Raw genomic sequence first — 17,527 nt, forward strand, 5'->3', positions numbered from 1 at the left:
ACTGGTCTATTCTTGTTGGCCAGGTGAGAACTTTGTAGATGGAAAGGGTGAATGGGAACTTGGCCCGTTTTTTGCAGACGGGACGGGAATAGTGGGAAGGGTTGAAGCGCGTCCGTCTCGAGGGAGATGCCGGTTTGAAAAACAAGATAGCTGGACTGGATCCGTGATGCACCACCTACAACAGTCCAGCTGTCCCCGTGGGCAGAACGTTTGTGGGTGAGCAGAGTCCCATCAGGTAGCATGTGCTCCTAGCTGAGGCAGCCTGAAATACTGTCACCACCGCGGGGCGAGAGGACTGTGAAGTCCTTGATAAAACAGTGGCGAGCTCCTTTGCCTATGACTTAGTTCCTTCTCTTGTGGAGAAAAGAAATGGTAGCTAAAAACAACAAACCCACAAACAAACCCAAGAGTCCGTTTTAGTGTAGTACAAATGACCAAATTTTATGCATTCTGGGCTCATCTTATTAAACTTAGGTTATAAATTAGCATACGTACAGATTTCACGGGTTCGTCTTACACCGTTTCCCGGTATTTACCTGTGTGCAGTGTGAACTGCAGTTTTCTGGGGTTCACCTGTGCTGGAAAACTCTTCTCATCTGATGCAACTGTCTCTCTTGTCTCTCATGTTGTGAGCACGGAGGAGAGCTCATCTGTGCAGCACTTTGTCCCTTTCCTCCCGGCTGCGCTCCGCAGCCTGGTGGGGAAGTGCTCTCGCCAGGTCACGTGTGGCGCCTGGCTGTGTGTCGCACACTGGGAGCGGCTCACACGGCAGGGGCTGTCTGTGCAGTGTCCCCTGAGAGTCGCAAGGCGTCCACATGTTCGCTCGCATCTGGAGAAGTGGGACTGTATTGAGCTCCGGGGTTCGGGGTGGGGTGAGGACGCTGAGGGACCCCAGGATGCCAGGCCGTGACCGGGCGCCCTCGAGTGTTTGGGGTTCTGTACAGAAACGACTGCCAGGTCTTGGCTGCTTGTTAACGCCCCTCTACCATGTGCTCACTCCTGTTCCTTTCCATTCCTTTCCAAGACTGACTCCGTGACCTTCCGCCAGGAGCACGAATCGCGAATCTCAAACCTAGAGGACGTTCTTGGAAAGCTGACAGAAAAATCCGAGGTTTGCATTCTCGACCTTTCACTTGTGGCCCCAGCAGTGAGAGGACATCGGGGTCGGCCCCGGTTGTTCCGCTCCTTAGCCTTTAAAGTGCCTCTTTTAGGGGGTTTGCTGTTGTCCTTTGTAAAACGGAAAAATCTTTCTCACTGTTGCCTCCCACCCCTGGTAGCTCCCTTTCATCGCGTTAGCGTGTCTGCCTCACGGACTCCGAGGTGTCTGAGGGGGCCCTGAGCTCAGGTGGCAGCGGGGGGACCGAGCTGTGGCCGGCTCTCCAGGTTCCAGGGCCCCTCTTTCTTCTCGATGTCCCACAGCCTCCCCCAGAGTGACTGTGTCTGACAGACCAGATTAATTTTCTGGTGGAAGAGCTGTTATTATCAGGTATTGGTGAAGGCAGAGGAGGGAGGCCAGGATGTTTGCAGTGATCTGAGCCAGCAACACCATGGGGCGCTCAGATTCAGGGTCAGCGGGCACCTTCGGACCCAGCGTGAGCCGTGGTGCAGCCCTGGGGGTCTTGGGGCAGCTGCCGTGTTCCTGCCCAGGGGAGCCAGGCGAGCTCAGGTCACCCGCTGACCAGGGTGGCACTGAGGAGAGGTGGGCAGCCGGAGAAGGAAGCGAGAGGGCAGGGACGGCCTTCGCTTCGCTCTGTGCCGGGAGGACGCCCCCCTCCGTTCGGTTACAGTTTGAAGAGGCGCAGTTCTCGACTCGCTGTGGTCTCGTTAGCTCCCGCGTCTCTGAACGGACCCTGTTCATCATCACATCTTTGTGTATTTGTCATTTCCTTAGCCTGCCACGTTCAGAAAAGACTTGCCAGAGGTGGTGGCAGTGTTCCACTCCTTGTCCTGGGTGCTGGTTACGGGAGCTGCTTGTTTGGAAAATCCATCAGGCTGTCCCATGTGACGGGCACCGCTCTCTGAATACACATCGTGTGTGTGTTAATAGTTTTCTTTGAAAAAATAAACATCCCTCCCCTGCCAGCTAGCAGGCAGGTCTGGGCTTTGAACTAAAGGGAAAACTCACATAAATATGTGTAGTTTCATATGGAAACACATGGTTAATTGAGTGTCTGATCTATAAAATGCTAGTATGTGACTCTTGTATATAAACAGATTTCTTTCTCTCACTTTTAGGCCATCCAGAAGGAATTAGAACAGACCAAGCTGCGAACAGCTAGGTACGATAATTTTGAATAAATTAAAATTTTGTCTTCTGTGTTTCCTTGTTGTGTGGGACAGAGTGGTCATTGGCAGGACCCCGTGTGCACCTCTAGTTACTGGGCTTTGTGGGTGAACACATTCCCATGGCATCTTGGTGGGCGACCCTTGGCGGCACTGACGACAGAGAGGCTCCCTGCGGGGCCCCGGTAGGAGGTGGGCTTCTGGGCCTGGACGCGCACCGCCTCAGCAGCTTCTCCTGCGGGCCGCCCCTGGCCGTCCAGGACCGCCCTTTTGTAAGGGGCCTTCTCACATACAGGACGGGGGCGCTGTGCCACACCTCTGGGCTGTGTTTTGGCCGCCTAAACAGCCCTGTCCCCAAGCAGTTTCTGGGGGCATGCTGTTGGGGTCCTCACTGCCCCGGCCTTTTCTCTGGCACCTTTATCGGCTCCCCCGGATTCTTCTGGAAGTAACGCCATTCCCTTCCCTTGATACGCTCGAAGCTACACATCGTTTTCCACACCCTCCAATTTTATCCATGTGGGCCCTGTGCAACCCCCCCCCCATTTGTGTTTGTGACATGACACCTGTGCCCTTCTGTCCCTCCTGTCACTCCTGTGGCTCCACATGGGGGACCAGACGATGAGTTCTAACTTTGCACCTTCCTGTCTCTGGCTCTTAGATCCCATATCACTATTTTAGACCCGATATATCCTTCCGTCAGGATGGATATGAGTGTTAACAGCACATCTTAATTCCATTTCAGAGCCTGTATTTCCACAAGAAGGTTTGTTGCTATGCCGATATGTGGATGCTAAAATGGTTTTCCCGGACTCTCCTGCCTGGAGACCTGTAGTGTTGGTGGCTTACCAACCACAGCTGCCTCTAAGCAAATACAATATCACAATATTTTGCGTCATAATGTACAATTTCTACATAAAAATAGGAATTACTAAGACAAACTCTGAAGCCGTACATTTTTCAGTTCAGTTACCTGTTCCATTAGCATGAAAATTTCATGTTCAACATTGTAATGGTTGTTGATAAATTCTTATTTTAGATGTCTTTTTTATAGTTTTGAGGAGATAGATACAGGTTTTATTTTTATTATTTATTTACTTATTTATTATTCTTTTAACGTCTGTTTATTTTTGAGGGAGAGAGAGTGCCTGATGGTGAGCGGGGCAGGGGCAGAGGGGGAGGGAGACACAGAATCCGAAGCTGTGCTGACAGCTCAGAGCCCAACGTGGGGCTCGAACTCACGGACCGTGAGATCATGAGCTGAGCTGAAGTCTGACCCTTAACTGAGCCACCCAGGCGCCCCTATTTATTTCTTTTAGAGATGTGGGTTTTAAGTACTAAGTAGTTTTGAGAGCTTTCTCCTGCTGCTGACAGCCGCTGGGAGTAAGTAGCATGTGTTAGACATCTTACCTGAACACCAGGGCACGTTTGTGTGTTCGTGCGTGCACTGCTGTGGAAGAAGGTCTCTTTGGGATTTGACTTGAAACTTCTAAGTTTCCATGTTAAGGTGGGACAGGTCGCTGTGTTTACAGTATTGACTTGTCTGTGGGGTTGTGGGTCCCTCCACGTGTTTATCGCACGCATTTACTTTAAGCGTGTGCGACTGGGGACGCCTGACTTCCTTCCTCCTCCCGATTTCCCAGCGGGCTTGAGGAAGAGCCGCACCTCCTTTCCATGGTTAAGCAGCTGGAACTGGAGCTGGGTCATCTGAGATCAGAATTGTCCAGGTGGCAGCATTTGAAGACCAGTTGTGAGGAAGTCAGCACGATACACGGAAAGGCAAGTTGTAAAATGTTTTATCATAGAAAATAAAACACTATAGTTGAACTTTTATGTTCATGAACTTCAACTTTCTTTAGAACTTTTATTATATCTTAAGTTATTTACTTATGTACGTATTTATTTACTTTGAGAGAGCGTGCAGAGGAGGGGCAGAGAGGATCCCGGGCAGGCCCCATACAGTCAGACTGTGCAGTGCAGAGCCTGATGCAAGGCTTCATCCCACGAACCATGAATGAGATCACAGTCTGAGCTGAAGTCAAGAGTCGGACGCTTAACCGCATGAGTCACCCTACATCTGAAGTTTTAAACCTTTAAGATAGCGTTTAACGTTTAACATAAAAAAGTTAATATTCAGCTCTCCTGGAATTTCCTCTAGCACATTAGCACCTAGGTGTGCGTCTGTCCACACTTTGTGTGCAGATGGCCACCTGCCAATGTTGGTTTGGGGGCAGGCCATTTTGTACGTCTTTTCACCAGAGTAGATTCGCACGGCACTCTGACGCTTAGCTTCCTGTTGCCACATATCCCGGTGATGTTTCAGGCCCCAGTTTCTTTATGCAAAAGAGGAAATCCAGACATTTATGCTGCATGAAAATGGAAAAAGAAACATTTGAATGGCAAAAGCTATCGTAAGTCAGAGTCGGACAGTAGATTGGGAAAAAGTGTCTGCGATACAGTTGATGAAATCATCTCTGCTCTGCAAAGAGCTCCTGGCATTGGCCACAGCAAAGACAGTGGGGACGTGGGCAAAGCATGTGAGCGGGTCACTCGTTTCCACTCCTCGGGTTTGCAGACAAAAGTGAACACCTGTCCTTCGGCCTTCAAAGTGGCCGCGAGAGGGAGGACAGACCCACCCCCCCTCCCCCCAGCACTGACTCGGGGAGACGGCTTCCTTGTGGCTGGTGGGACTGGATACCTCCACCCTCGTGGGGGAGATCTTGGGATATCAGCCAGTTTCACAGATGCATATTCCGAACCTGGCAGCAGCCCGCTTGGGGCCCCCGGCAGCAATGAGAGCGACAGGCAGATGGAACCGCGGAGGCCGTGAGGAGCCTTGCAGGGTTAGTGCTGGAGGGCTCGCAGGGCTGGAGGCCGTGGCACATCTGTGGCCTGTGAACGAGGGCCGCCGTTCACGCGGGAGCAGGGCGTCCCTTGTGCGGAGTGCTGCGGAGCTGTGCGAGGGGCCAGGTGGGCCTCCCGGCCTTGCTGTGGGACTCTGTGCTTTCTCCTGTGCATCCGTCTGTGCCGCATCCGTCAAGAGCCAGGGCGGGTAGAGCGAGAGCACAGGGGCATTTCTGGCACATGGAAAGTCACACGTATGTTGTTTACGTGACTGCTTCCTTACCGCACCGAGTTTGCAGAGCGGGGGCTCCTTCCTCTGTGCACCTGACCCATGAGTCACTCCCCCAGTGAGTGCCTGCTGAGGGGCGCGTGCAGGGTGACCACGTTGGAGGAGCCTCCCTTCCCTCGGCCCTCCTATAACGTATTCCAACGCTTTTGGAGAGCTCCTCGAGTTTAACGTGAAGGGAGAAAGTTGTCACAGTTACATTATGGGTTTTGGAGAAGGTTTGTGGTCCTTGCGAGGTGTTAAGGTGACAGAAATGAAGCTTTTAGATGGTTTGGTTAAAACAGTAAGTTCACGTTCTGCTTACTAATGATTTTACTAGGTGGACGCCCAAGTCAGAGAAACTATCAAGCTCATGTTCTCCGATGAGCAAGGCGGTTCTCTGGAATGGCTGCTACAGAAACTTTCTTCCCGGCTCGTCAGCAAGGGTGATTTGCAGGGTTTGTTGCGGGATTTGGAGCTGCAGGTGCTGGAGAGCGTCACCCGCCACACTTCTGTGACACAGCAGGTCTCCGGCCCTGAGACCTTACCGTCTGCCGCGAATGAGGCCGGGGCTTCTGGGATAACGGAAGCGGTAAGTAGGCAATGGGAAATGTTTGAGGCGTGTATCGTGACGGAACCGATGACCTGGTTACCGAGCTGGCAGATCCTGAGGTCTTACCCGACGAGGGTCCCCCAGGGATGTGGTTGTGGTCGCAGAGGTGCTTGGCGCCGTGTGGGGTGCGGAGAGGGTGCCAGCTCGGCGGGCTGTGGCTGCTCTCGATGCCGGTCAGCCGCTGCCTGGGGGCCTGGTCTCTGGAGCAGTGACCGTTGTGGCTGTGTGTGAGCCCCGGGTCAAGGGTGGTGCCGTCCCACCTCCACGTGGCGGCCCTGTGGTCTGGCACAGGGCCGACACTCCCCGTGCCTGTGAATTCTGCTACAGTTAACTGAAGATGCCTTTCTAGTAAGACATCGGGCCTTCATTTCTCTGTCGACACCTGAGCCTTGTTTGGCCCCCACTAATGCACGTTGCCTCCGTCCAGCAAGCGCGTGTCCTTGTGAACAACGCCCTGAAGCTGTATTCCCAAGATAAGACCGGGATGGTGGACTTCGCCCTGGAGTCTGGTGGTGAGTAGACTGAACACGGTGGTCACCTGCTGGCGGCCTTGCAGACGCGACCGCTGCTACCTGCCCCGATTCCATGTGGCCCCGAACCTGCTAGAACTAGGTAGTCCCCGGTGCTCTTGATTTAGCGTGTGGTCAGGTTCTCCCACAGAAGGCCGGTGTTTATGCTCACACGTCCATGGGCGTGAGCCCGTGTAACTGTGGGCGTCAGCAAAGTCCCAATTTGGGGGCATTTGAGTAGCTTTTAGATTTTTCTAGCTACATCAGAGTTTACTGCCACAGAAATATTGCTTAAGTATTTACGATCTTTTGCGTTGTAAGGTGTGTTTTTTTTAAGTAATGAAGTACAGTAATTGATACCAGAAAAGTGGTTTTTAAACGGTTTCCGAGAGCACTCGATACGTGAACACGTGTTGTTTAGGTGTCCAGTGAGCGATGTTTAAATGCCTGCTGCGTGTGAGGACTGTTCTGGGTCCCGGCCCTATGGGAGCTGTCACTCTGTAGGGGACACAGATGACAGACAGGAAGTAGCCAGTGGTACCTGTCCGTGAAAATGGCTGCTGAATACGTAGAGAGATGGGGATGCTGTTCTGGTTCCGCAAAGACATCAAGGAGAAAACTGTGGTCCATTAAGTCGGGGAGGTGCTGCGTGCCCGCGTGCCCAGGCTCAGGGCCCAGGTGTATTTGGAGGAACAGAATTGCGGTTTAGTGGGGCGCCCGGTGGGCTCAGTTGGTAGATCGTGGGACTCTTGATCTCCAGGTCAGAGTTCAAGCCATGCTTCGTGAGGCCTACTTTAAAAAGTGAAATTAAATTAAAAAAATTAACAAAGAATTTAAGAGGATTGTGGTTTGGTGAAGTGGTTCGCACACTTCCCGTCACCTGCCTCCTCGGGGACGTTCGGGACAGCGCCTGGATCAAACACAGAGTGTCTCTGTGAAGAAATGGGCCTATGTCCATGCCACACGAGACAGGTCGAGACTCCAGGTGATAGACATGATGTCTGTTCGGGGAAGGTTTGGCCACCATGTGTGTAAGAGAATATCTTAGTTTTCTGAGTTTTTAAAATGTAGGAATTGCAGACCAAGGGTTAGCAGACCAACATTTTCTCTTAGGAGGTTCTTTTTTAGAGCGAGGGTGTGCGCGTGTGGTCTGGGACAGAGGGAGAGAGAGAGAATCTTCAACAGGCTTCACACCCACACGGAGCCCGACACGGGGCTCAATCCCATCACCCTGGGACGCTCAACCGACTGCGCCACCCAGGTGCCTGAAACAGAGGGTCTTGCCACGCGGTAGCCAGTGCAAGCGTCGGGGAGCCCTGCACGGCAGCAGGGACACGGTTTACCCTAACCCAGCCCTTGAGGAAACCCGAGCGCCGCCCCTGGTCAGGAGCCTGGTCCCCGCTGGCCTCACTGCAGCCGCGGCCATGACGCCGGCCGTCTGTGTCTCTGCAGCGGCGCCGCGTGCTGGCCCGGAGCCTCTGTTGCGAGCAAAGTCCTCCACGTTCTTCTGATGCTGAATGGGAGTCAGGAAGGCCGTCGACTCTTCTGTGTGTGTATTTTGTTGAGAATGACTGTTCTAGAATATCGTGATAAACACGTTTTTGAAATTCAGTGATTTATGAAGAAACTATTTGCAGTTCTGAGACATCAAATGCTCTTCTAGCCATTCAGCTGGGTCATTGTTTTCTTAGAAGCATAACTAATCCTTACAGATTTGTATGTCATTAATTTGGAATTTGGGCAGTTTTGATGAGGTTGAACTGAAGGTTCTGTCACCACGCAAGGCATTTGTTGACTCTGTTTTTTTTTACAGTGTCTGTACTTAAGGACGCTTTTTGTTTTCAGTGAGAATAGGATGTTTAAAGACATAATACAAAGGTTCAGAAATTCAAGTCTGTTGATCAGTGAGGTCAGAATCACTTTCTCTTCTTGTTTGAGTTCCCAGCGCCCAGGTCTGCCCCCCACAGTCAGGGGAAGTGCCCGCATGTGCGCGCTTGTGTAGGTGTCCTGAGGGGTTTGATGGACAGCCACACTCGGGAGCCACGGCCTCTTAGAATACGAGCTTGTATTTGCATTTGTATGACGTTTTAATTTGTTGTTCCCCACGCCAGCTCACGTGCCTTGCCACCAGCATCCTGTCTGCCCTGTTTCCTGTTGAGGGGCAAACTGGACCTTTCTTTTTTTTTTTTTTTTTAACACTTCTTTTTTTTTTTTTTTTTTTTTTAATTTTTTTTTTTTCAACGTTTTTATTTTTGGGACAGAGAGAGACAGAGCATGAACAGGGGAGGGGCAGAGCGAGAGGGAGACACAGAATCGGAAACAGGCTCCAGGCTCTGAGCCATCAGCCCAGAGCCCGACGCGGGGCTCGAACTCACGGACCGCGAGATCGTGACCTGGCTGAAGTCAGACGCTTAACCGACTGCGCCACCCAGGCGCCCCTAACACTTCTTTTTAATGGAGATACAATTCACATAAGCTGAGCTTCACCCTTTGAAAAGCGTCTGATGTGGCGGGTTCATGGTCACTGTGTCGTGCAGCCGTCTCGCTCCAGAATATTTGTGTTACTCCAAGGAGACCCCTGGACCTGGTAGCACACGCCCCCCCCCCCCCCCCCCCGCCGTTCCCTGAGAAGCTGCTGATCGAGCGTGTCCCGTCGCTGTGGCCTGTCCACAGTAGGTCCTCTGAGAGCAGACGCACCTGCGCACCTGTCAGGCAGCTCTGGTGCCTGTCGATTTGTCATTTATTTAGAAAGAGGAACGAAAGCTCGTTGAGAGTTGCCGTAGTGCAGACGGGGGGGGCTTCCCTTGTGTCCTGAAGCGGCTGCAGTCTCTGAATGCCCGGCTTGGCAGAAGAGTGAGCGAGCCTGGGGCCCATCATAGAGTAGACGGTTCCCTGTGGACACAGAGACCTGCACGTGAGCCCCCGCGGCGGGGACGGGCCCCCCGTGACCGCTTTCCCGGCGGCCGGTGCAGACACCCAGGCAGCTCCGACCTCTGCTTTCAGGTGGAAGCATCCTGAGCACTCGCTGCTCGGAGACGTATGAGACCAAGACCGCACTGATCAGCCTCTTCGGGATCCCGCTCTGGTACTTCTCCCAGTCCCCCCGCGTCGTGATCCAGGTGAGCCGGCCGGCCCAGGGTCCGCGCACAGTCCCCAGCACCACCCGATACCTCCGATCCCCTCGCTGTGCTCGTGTGCCCTCGTCTGCGAGTCTGTCCCCGCAGTCCCCGCAGAGGCGATGCTCCGCTGTGGCCATGCTCACGGCCGAGGACCTTCCCTCGTGAGACAGGCTCGCGCTTTCTCGCTCTTTAAAGAGGCAGAGCAGGTGGACGCGGTCGCACCTCAAGGAAGGTGCCTCCGCGGGACTGAGCCCCGGGGGCCTGGGGGGCCCGTGCTCACACAGCATTTGCGGCTGCCTCTGTCTGGGGTGTCCGCGGGCTGCCCTCAGCACACGCTGCTGCTCCGCGCCCGTTTTACACGGTCCGTCCCAAAGACTCAGGGGAGGAATTTCAGCTGTATGTTGGTTTCCCTTCAGTTCTGAAATGCTGCCTTGTGTTAATGACAGTTTTGAAGAAAGGTCAAACGATTCCTTTTGTGGGAACTGTGCACAGGATAGCTAGCTGTCTTTCACTTGGAAACACATCCAGTCTTAGAGAATTCGTGAATTACCGTGAACGTTTAAGTATCGGTAAACTTAACATTTCGGAGCTCGGGTGCTGTCCTGGTAGCCTGGCTGTGGTCTGGTGCGCGGGACCGGCTTCCCTTCAGTCCTGAGCGCGTGTCGGGCGGGGTGCCCATCGCTGCGGGCGGGTGGACCCCACGGCGGGTGCGCACCCCCAGGCGCGGGGTGGACGGCCGCGTGCCCCTGCACCGGTTTGTGGGTGCTCCCGGGACCCCGGCAGGTGCTGCCTTGGCTGCAGGGTGAGGCCGTTTGCCATCATAACAGTTCAGAGGTCTTGATGTTCCTGTCGTCCCCCCGGTACCACACTGGCCCACGGCAGTCGTGCCTGCTCCGCCGACTGGATCGGTGGCACTCTGTGTTAGGCGTGCGTGAGGAAGGGACTGCTCTGTGAGGAGCACCCACACGGGAACCTGGACGGGGAGGCTGCACGTGAGGCACTGGTGCCTGCAGACACAGGACCAGCTCCTACCTCCACAACCAAGGCAGGGCAGCTGAGAGAGTGTCCCCCAGCCCCCCAGGGCTCAGGCCCAGACCTTCTTGTAGAGGGCACAGCCAGGGCTCACTGAATGGTGCCACCCTCCAGGGTGCTGGGGAAGCTGTTCCCAGTGAGGGCACCCTCCGTGCACAGAGCTTAACCCTTGAGGTCCCAGTCCATTTGCACAGGGCAGGTACAGAGGATACATAAATCAGGAACGAGGGATCAACCAAAACTGAGTACAGGCGTGAGCAAATACACAGGTGTCGCTGTGTCTATCCCTTCCCCTCCTGCTCCAGCTCACGAGCAGCTGCCTGCCAGGGACCCTGCCTCGTTCACTTGGTGCTTTCTGGCCAGCACAGTGCATGCACCAGGCCCCCCGTCACAGGCATGGTGGCTTCTCTCACAAAAATATCCCTACGCCTGTGTCGTTTTGTATTTTGCCAGTGTATCTTAGGGACAGCAGAGGGTAGCTGGGTCAGAGGGTAGATGCCAGGACGGGCTCTGCTGGATAGCGCCAGGTTACGGAGGGGCACGTTCTAACCGGCGTGTGTTAGAGTCGACGCTGCCCCCGGTTCAACGACAGACACTGTCAAACCCGTGCATTATTGTTGATCCTTTCAGTGAAAAAGGGTAACCACCTGTCGTTTGAATTTGTATTTCTTTTTTTTTTTTTTTTTTCAACGTTTATTTATTTTTGGGACAGAGAGAGACAGAGCATGAACGGGGGAGGGGCAGAGAGAGAGGGAGACACAGAATCGGAAACAGGCTCCAGGCTCTGAGCCATCAGCCCAGAGCCCGACGCGGGGCTCGAACTCCCGGACCGCGAGATCGTGACCTGGCTGAAGTCGGACGCTTAACCGACTGCGCCACCCAGGCGCCCCTGAATTTGTATTTCTATTGTTATTACGTAGCATGCAGCATCTTTTCGTATGTTTGAGGACCATTTAAATTTACTTCTTTTAAAAAATGAGTTTGTCTTGTCTATTTTCGTTTAAGGCGCTGGTTACCTTAACTTTTATGAAACTCATTAACATACTGGAGATCGTCACCCTCTGGAGTTTAAGTTGCGAAGGCCTTTCCGCATTTTGTCTTTTGATCTTGCTTATGATGGCTGTTTACCGTGTAGAAGTTTGTTTATTACTACATCGGTATTACTAGTATCTTGTCGTTGCTGTGTGTTAAGTTTCAGATTGTCAGATACGTTCTTCAGGGCTCGTTCAACCTGCAGTTGACCCTCAACGACGAGTTTGAGCTGTGCGGGTCCGCTTCTGCACTGTCCTCCCCGTCATGAGCTCTGTGGTGCTGCTTCTCTCTAGTTTATTTCATTGTAAGGGTGCAGTGTATCACCCATGCAGAAGGTGTGTGATGCCCATGCAGCAAGCCCTCTGGCTGCCTGTAGGCTGTCAGTAGAGGTGCTGGGGAGCCAGAGATTATTCGTGGGGTCTTCACCGTGCAGGCAGCTAGTACCCCGGCCCCCGTGCCGTTCTAGGGTCACGTGTGTTAAGTTTTCGGTTTTTGCCTTTTCCCTAGCCTGACATCTATCCAGGCAACTGCTGGGCATTCAGGGGCTCCCAGGGGTACCTCGTGGTGAGGCTGTCCATGGAGATCCACCCGACCACCTTCACTCTGGAGCACATACCAAAGACGCTGTCGCCCACGGGCAACATCACCAGCGCCCCCAAGGACTTCGCGGTCTATGTGAGTGAGCCTCGTCCCGGCTCTCCCCTCCCTTCAGTTCCAGAACCTCCCTCAGATGAGCCCAGAAAAGGCTGTCGACACAAGTCTGTGTCACCGGCCCCTGTCCCCCCATCAGTGCTCTGAGCCGGTTACGTGCGGAGGGAGACGGTCCAGTCTATCTCAGGGAGGCCAGCGGGCGTGGACTGTGCTCGCTGCCCCCCCGCTCTGTGGGAGTGCTGCCCTCGGGACCAGTCCCTCCGACCCGGAGAGTTCTGTGTCTAGAGAACGTTTGCCCATTCGGCCATAAAGGCAGGCGTGACAACTATATGCTGCTGAACTTACAGAAAACTCCCAAACACGAAAGTTGGAGAAAGAGCCCCCAGAATCCCAGCACCCAGAGAACTCATTGTTCATATCCTGGCGTTTTCTGCTCTGTCCACTTTTTTCCCTGTAAAAGATACAGCCGAGACGGCACAGTTTGTGTTTTGTGATGGTGATAAACGCTTCGTACGCATCTTTAAATACGTGAAACACCGTCACGTAGCGAGGCGCTCACGTACCTTTCCACTTCTCCCGCTGTCACCGCAGCTTCTGTGTTGGGGGCCGGCGGCCGTACCCGCGGTCTCCCTCCCCCCCCCCCCCCCCCATAGACTGGATGCTCACAGTGGCACCACCGTGTACCTCGTGGCGGGGGGCGGAAGGGGGGCGTGAGCGTGCCCTGGCCAGTGCTTCACCTCACTGAGCCCTCTGGTCCTAACCTCCACTAGCCTGGCCGGTAAAAACGGCCTACTTGGTCTACGTTTCTGTGTTTCACACGCATGTTTCCTCTTTTGTAGGTTCATTTTGTTTTTATTCATTTATCTTCCGGGAGTCTTAGTTTCCTTAAGCACATCTGAGCTTTTTCCACATAGAAACGCCTGTCACGCGTCCCTCTTACAGACACGCTTCCCAGTGTGCGTCCTGATGCTGCACGTAGCCACCTCTGCTCGTCCTCTGTCACTGCTTCCACGCTTCGCACGGAAGTCCCTTCCCGCTCTGACCCACTCTGACAGTCGCCTGTACTTCCCACTGGCTGCTTCCTTGATGCGCCAAAATACAAACCAAAGTCACCCCTTAGCCACGTTAAGCGTGCGGTTTGCCGGACTCGGCGCGTTCACGAGGCTGTGCCGCTGCCGCGCCATCCTCACGGAACTTCGTCTTCCCAAACCGAGCCTCCGTCCCTGTTCCACACTAGCTCCTGGCGCCCCGTCTGCCCTCGTGCGAGTCGGCCTCCTGCGGCTTCACAGCCTGCTGAGCCGCCGTCCTTTCCCCGGGCTCATCCCATGCCCTGGGGCTCCGCTGTGGCGTGTGGAGCGCCGCGGGCCGGGCGGTCACAGAGGGGTGCCTGCGGTCAGTCCCTCCTCTCTTGCTAGCTTGCCGGTTCCAGCTGTGCTTTTCCCTGTCCACGTCCGGGAGGAACAATACCTCCCTCGGGGGCCTGTCGTGAGCTGTGTGGTTGTGGAATGCCCAGCATTTACCAGGTCTTCTGGAGAAGGCCTTATTCCTGCTTTAATCTTCCCAGATTGTGTAGAAGGAGAGCAGTCTTCGTTAACGCAGTGTCGTTTTTCCATTTGTTAACGACTGTGTGGCTTTGGTCTCAGGGACTAGAAAACGAACACCAGGAGGAAGGACGGCTCCTGGGACGGTTTACATATGATCAAGACGGGGAGTCCCTCCAGATGTTCCACGCGCCGGTAAGCACTTGCGCGGCTCGGCCTGGCCCGTAGCTTCCCGAGGCCTGACGCGCACTCCGCCTGCTCTCGGCTCAGCAGGACCCCCCGCTGGCCTCAGCAAAGCTGCCCGGTGGGGTCCGTGGGCATCAGCCTGAGCGAGTGACCCTGAGCCTCCTGACTTTTCCCAGAGGAGCCTTCTTAGCGTATATTTGGTTCCACGTGCATGTGTCCCGTTGCCGGAAGCCGAAAGTAAATCTGGGGCCCGCTAGGAGTCCGTTTCTACCTGAGCTACGTGTCCTAGGATACGTGACTTAGTTCATACTGAGAACTTAATCCTCCAGCTTGACCGCTTACTCTCAAATATCATGGTCGGGAAAGTGATCAGGCTTGGGGTGTCATGTGGATAATCGTGATTTCCTCCCCACCTTGTGATTCCAGAAAAGACCCGAGAGAGCTTTCCAAATAGTGGAACTTCGGATTTTCTCTAACTGGGGCCATCCGGAATACACGTGTCTTTATCGGTTCAGAGTCCACGGAGAACCCATCAAGTAAAGATCCTGCTGTCAGTTCTTGTACATCTTGTATATACTGGGACAGCCTGACACACTGGAACCCTTTGTGAACCAGGGCACATGGAGTAACAGGATACTGTCACCCCTAAATAAACGCCACCGACTGCCACTGGGAGTGGACGCCCTGCTTGCTCTTCTGTCCACAGAAAACACTGCATGTCGAATGCGTAGTTTCACCGAGGTCTGCCAGCAACAGCCGATCTCTGTGGAGATTCCTTTGAATGTGTGGGTCACAAAGACACATGTGTTGTTTTGGGGATTTGTTTTTGAACATGAAGCTCTTGATATTTGTATTTTCTTGACATCAGGAACAAAGCAAATTAAAAGGTCGAAGTGTTTGAAGCTTTGATATTTAGCCTTTCACTGGCCCTTCTCAAGGACTTTCGGGGGCAGATCGATTTCATGTGTTCGATCCAGCACACGTTTCTTTCAGGGAAAAACCGCGTCACCAAGTTTCGGTTGTGAACTCCTTTTTTCCAGGGTAGGATTTTTCCCTTTATCCCGCACCAGGTGGGGAAATTCCTGCAGTGTGTATTTCTGCTTAGTCTGTTTTACTGTGGGCTGAACGGGGGGTCTCACATGAAAGGGGGCGGTCTGGATCTAAATGGACACATCATTCGAGCTCTCAGGTCTCAAGGAGGCTCATCCCCCCGGGGGCTGTCCCCGAGTCTGCGCAGTGTCTGAGGGAGCCGGGACACCCAGGCTTGTGGGTGTCGTCTGCGTCTGGTTTGAATTTTGCTGCAGAGTTGAACACTAACCTGCTCCCTGTCTTTCCGAGTCTAAAATTTTTCCTCCACTGACGGTTATCCAAGGGGATTGTTCAGGGTAGCAATTTCTTGAAACCATTACATTTTGTGGTTATACTTTTTCTCACAGTGGCACTTTCTTCCCGCCTCTAGCTGGGATTTGCCTCTTACTATGGCTGTCGGCCGTTCTCAATTCCTTGAGACTCATTGTTTATAGTTAATATTTAATATTTAGACTATTTTACTGAGCAGACTTTATAAATGAGATATCTGCAAGGCACTTAAAGTGTTACAGATGTTTTAAAAATTATTTAAGTTTTATTGGTTAAGACCGTTCTTTTGGTGTTCTCATAAATACTGTATTTTCAGAAAAAGAAAATGATGGTGCTGACTGGTTTTCTGAAGAGTTTTATGTATATTGCACAACAGTCCTCAGATACATAAAAACTACACAAAGTAGCATTTTTTTCACTCTTCTTAGAATTGGGACTAACTAATGCCTATGCAGTTAAGTCAGATAAAATGTATACAGATGTTTCATATATTACGGGATAAATCTATAAATCAAAATTTCCTATATAAAACTAAATTTGGGAGTTGGGTGGAAGTATTTTGAATATTTATTTTTAAAGATGCAAGATAGGACTTTGTGCGTGATATTTTTGTAAATGCTTTTCAAAACACTTGTCTTTGGTAGTGCTGCTTTTGCTGCCACCAAATTGATAAGATGCTATTGAAATGTTTAAATAAAGAGTTTAAATTTTTAAAAGTGCATGTGATGTTTCAAATGCATAATAAATGGTGTCTTTTCTCAGTTTGCTCTGTTCCTGCCCGTGGGGTGTGGGGCGATGACGCTTGCGAGTTCTAGAGACGGCCCCTTGGGAAACGAGGTGAACTGCAGAGAGGGTTGCCGGACAAGGAGAAAATCGGGAAAAAGAGGAGGTGGATCTCCTCCAAGGAACATCTGCGTCATCAGGGCACCTGCTGCCAAAGATGGGTTTGGGACGGGAGTTCATTTGTAAGTCTGACCCGGGATTGGTTCATTCAGTCAACACCTCCTGAATGCCTACTGCGTGCGTGAGGCCCTGGGCTGAGGATCCCTAGTGAGCCAGGACAGAGCGCCTCTTCGGCGAGAGCTGAAGCGGCGGGAGGAAGCAGCACAGCACCTCGGTGGCGGGGCGTGGTGGCGGGGCGTGAGGCCTCCGCCTGGAAGGGACCCTGGAGGCCAGGACCCCCAGGGGAAGGCTGCACCTGCGTCTCCCTGTCGGTTTTCGGGTTCCCACTCTGTTTTTGCCCTTCTGGAGACACTGTGCCCACTAGCAAAAATAGGTGTATACTTCGCTGTTGTTTACAGGAGACAAATGACCGCGTACTCCACTTAACAGCGCTGTGCCTCCCTTTTTTCCATTGTGAAAAATACCTGGAGATCTGTCACGAAGGAACTTTAAACAAAATAGCAATACCATTGGGGATTTAATGGTTACTGATCTACCGACCTTTGTTTGCATCATCTATGCGAACATTAGGTTACAAACAAGGACTCTGTAATCAACATCCTCCGGGGTCTGATGTTGGCTGACACTGAAATCCAACTGGGCTGCAGTTGTGCTCCCCCCCCCCCCCCCCCCCCGTCCCTGTCCCCAGAACCCATCCACTGTCCCTATCCCCATCCCCTGTCCCATCCTTTTCCCTGTCCCCAGAACCCATCCTTCTGTACCCAGAACCCATCCACTGTCCCCAGCCTCCATCTGTGTCCTCATCTCCTGCTCCCATCCTTGTCCCTGTCCCCATAACCCATCCTCTGTCCCCAGCCTCCATCTGTGTCCCCATCTCTGTCACCATCACCCATCCTCTCTCCCCATCCCCTGTCCCATTCTTGTCCCTGTTCCCAGAACCCATCCACTATCCTCATCCCATCTCCATCCCCTGTCCCATCCTTGTCCCTGTCCCCATAACCCATCCTGTGTCCCCAGCCTCTATCTGTGTCCCCATCCCTGTCCCCAAAACCCACCCTCTCCCCATCCCGGTCCACAGCCGCCGTATGTGTCCTCGTCCCCTGCCCCCATCCCTGTCCTGTCCTTGTCCCCATCTCCCACCAGACTTGCAGCTCTGTGTTAACAGGTGCTTCTGCGTCCAAGCGAGCCGGCGA

At 53.1% G+C, this 17,527-nt stretch overlaps 1 protein-coding gene across 16 annotated transcripts in view; it reads left to right on the top strand.

The window, feature by feature from the left end:
• SUN1 (Sad1 and UNC84 domain containing 1) overlaps window positions 1-16,150 on the top strand; it is a 54,297-nt gene extending 38,147 nt beyond the window's left edge. For all 16 annotated transcript variants that reach the window (XM_086691348.1, XM_086691352.1, XM_086691346.1 and 13 more), the window contains 9 exons: window positions 1,025-1,111; window positions 2,236-2,279; window positions 3,924-4,059; window positions 5,730-5,981; window positions 6,430-6,514; window positions 9,515-9,630; window positions 12,202-12,369; window positions 13,989-14,081; window positions 14,499-16,150. In XM_086691348.1, coding sequence (XP_086547474.1) covers window positions 1,025-1,111; window positions 2,236-2,279; window positions 3,924-4,059; window positions 5,730-5,981; window positions 6,430-6,514; window positions 9,515-9,630; window positions 12,202-12,369; window positions 13,989-14,081; window positions 14,499-14,612 — 1,095 coding nt within the window. In that variant the 3' untranslated portion in view covers window positions 14,613-16,150. The remainder of the gene's footprint in view (window positions 1-1,024; window positions 1,112-2,235; window positions 2,280-3,923; window positions 4,060-5,729; window positions 5,982-6,429; window positions 6,515-9,514; window positions 9,631-12,201; window positions 12,370-13,988; window positions 14,082-14,498) is intronic.
• The last annotated feature ends 1,377 nt before the right edge of the window (window positions 16,151-17,527 follow it).

The sequence above is a fragment of the Puma concolor genome, chromosome E3 (genome assembly GCF_028749965.1).
Source record: "Puma concolor isolate L17-30 chromosome E3, mPumCon1.1.hap2, whole genome shotgun sequence".
Lineage (NCBI taxonomy): Eukaryota > Metazoa > Chordata > Mammalia > Carnivora > Felidae > Puma > Puma concolor.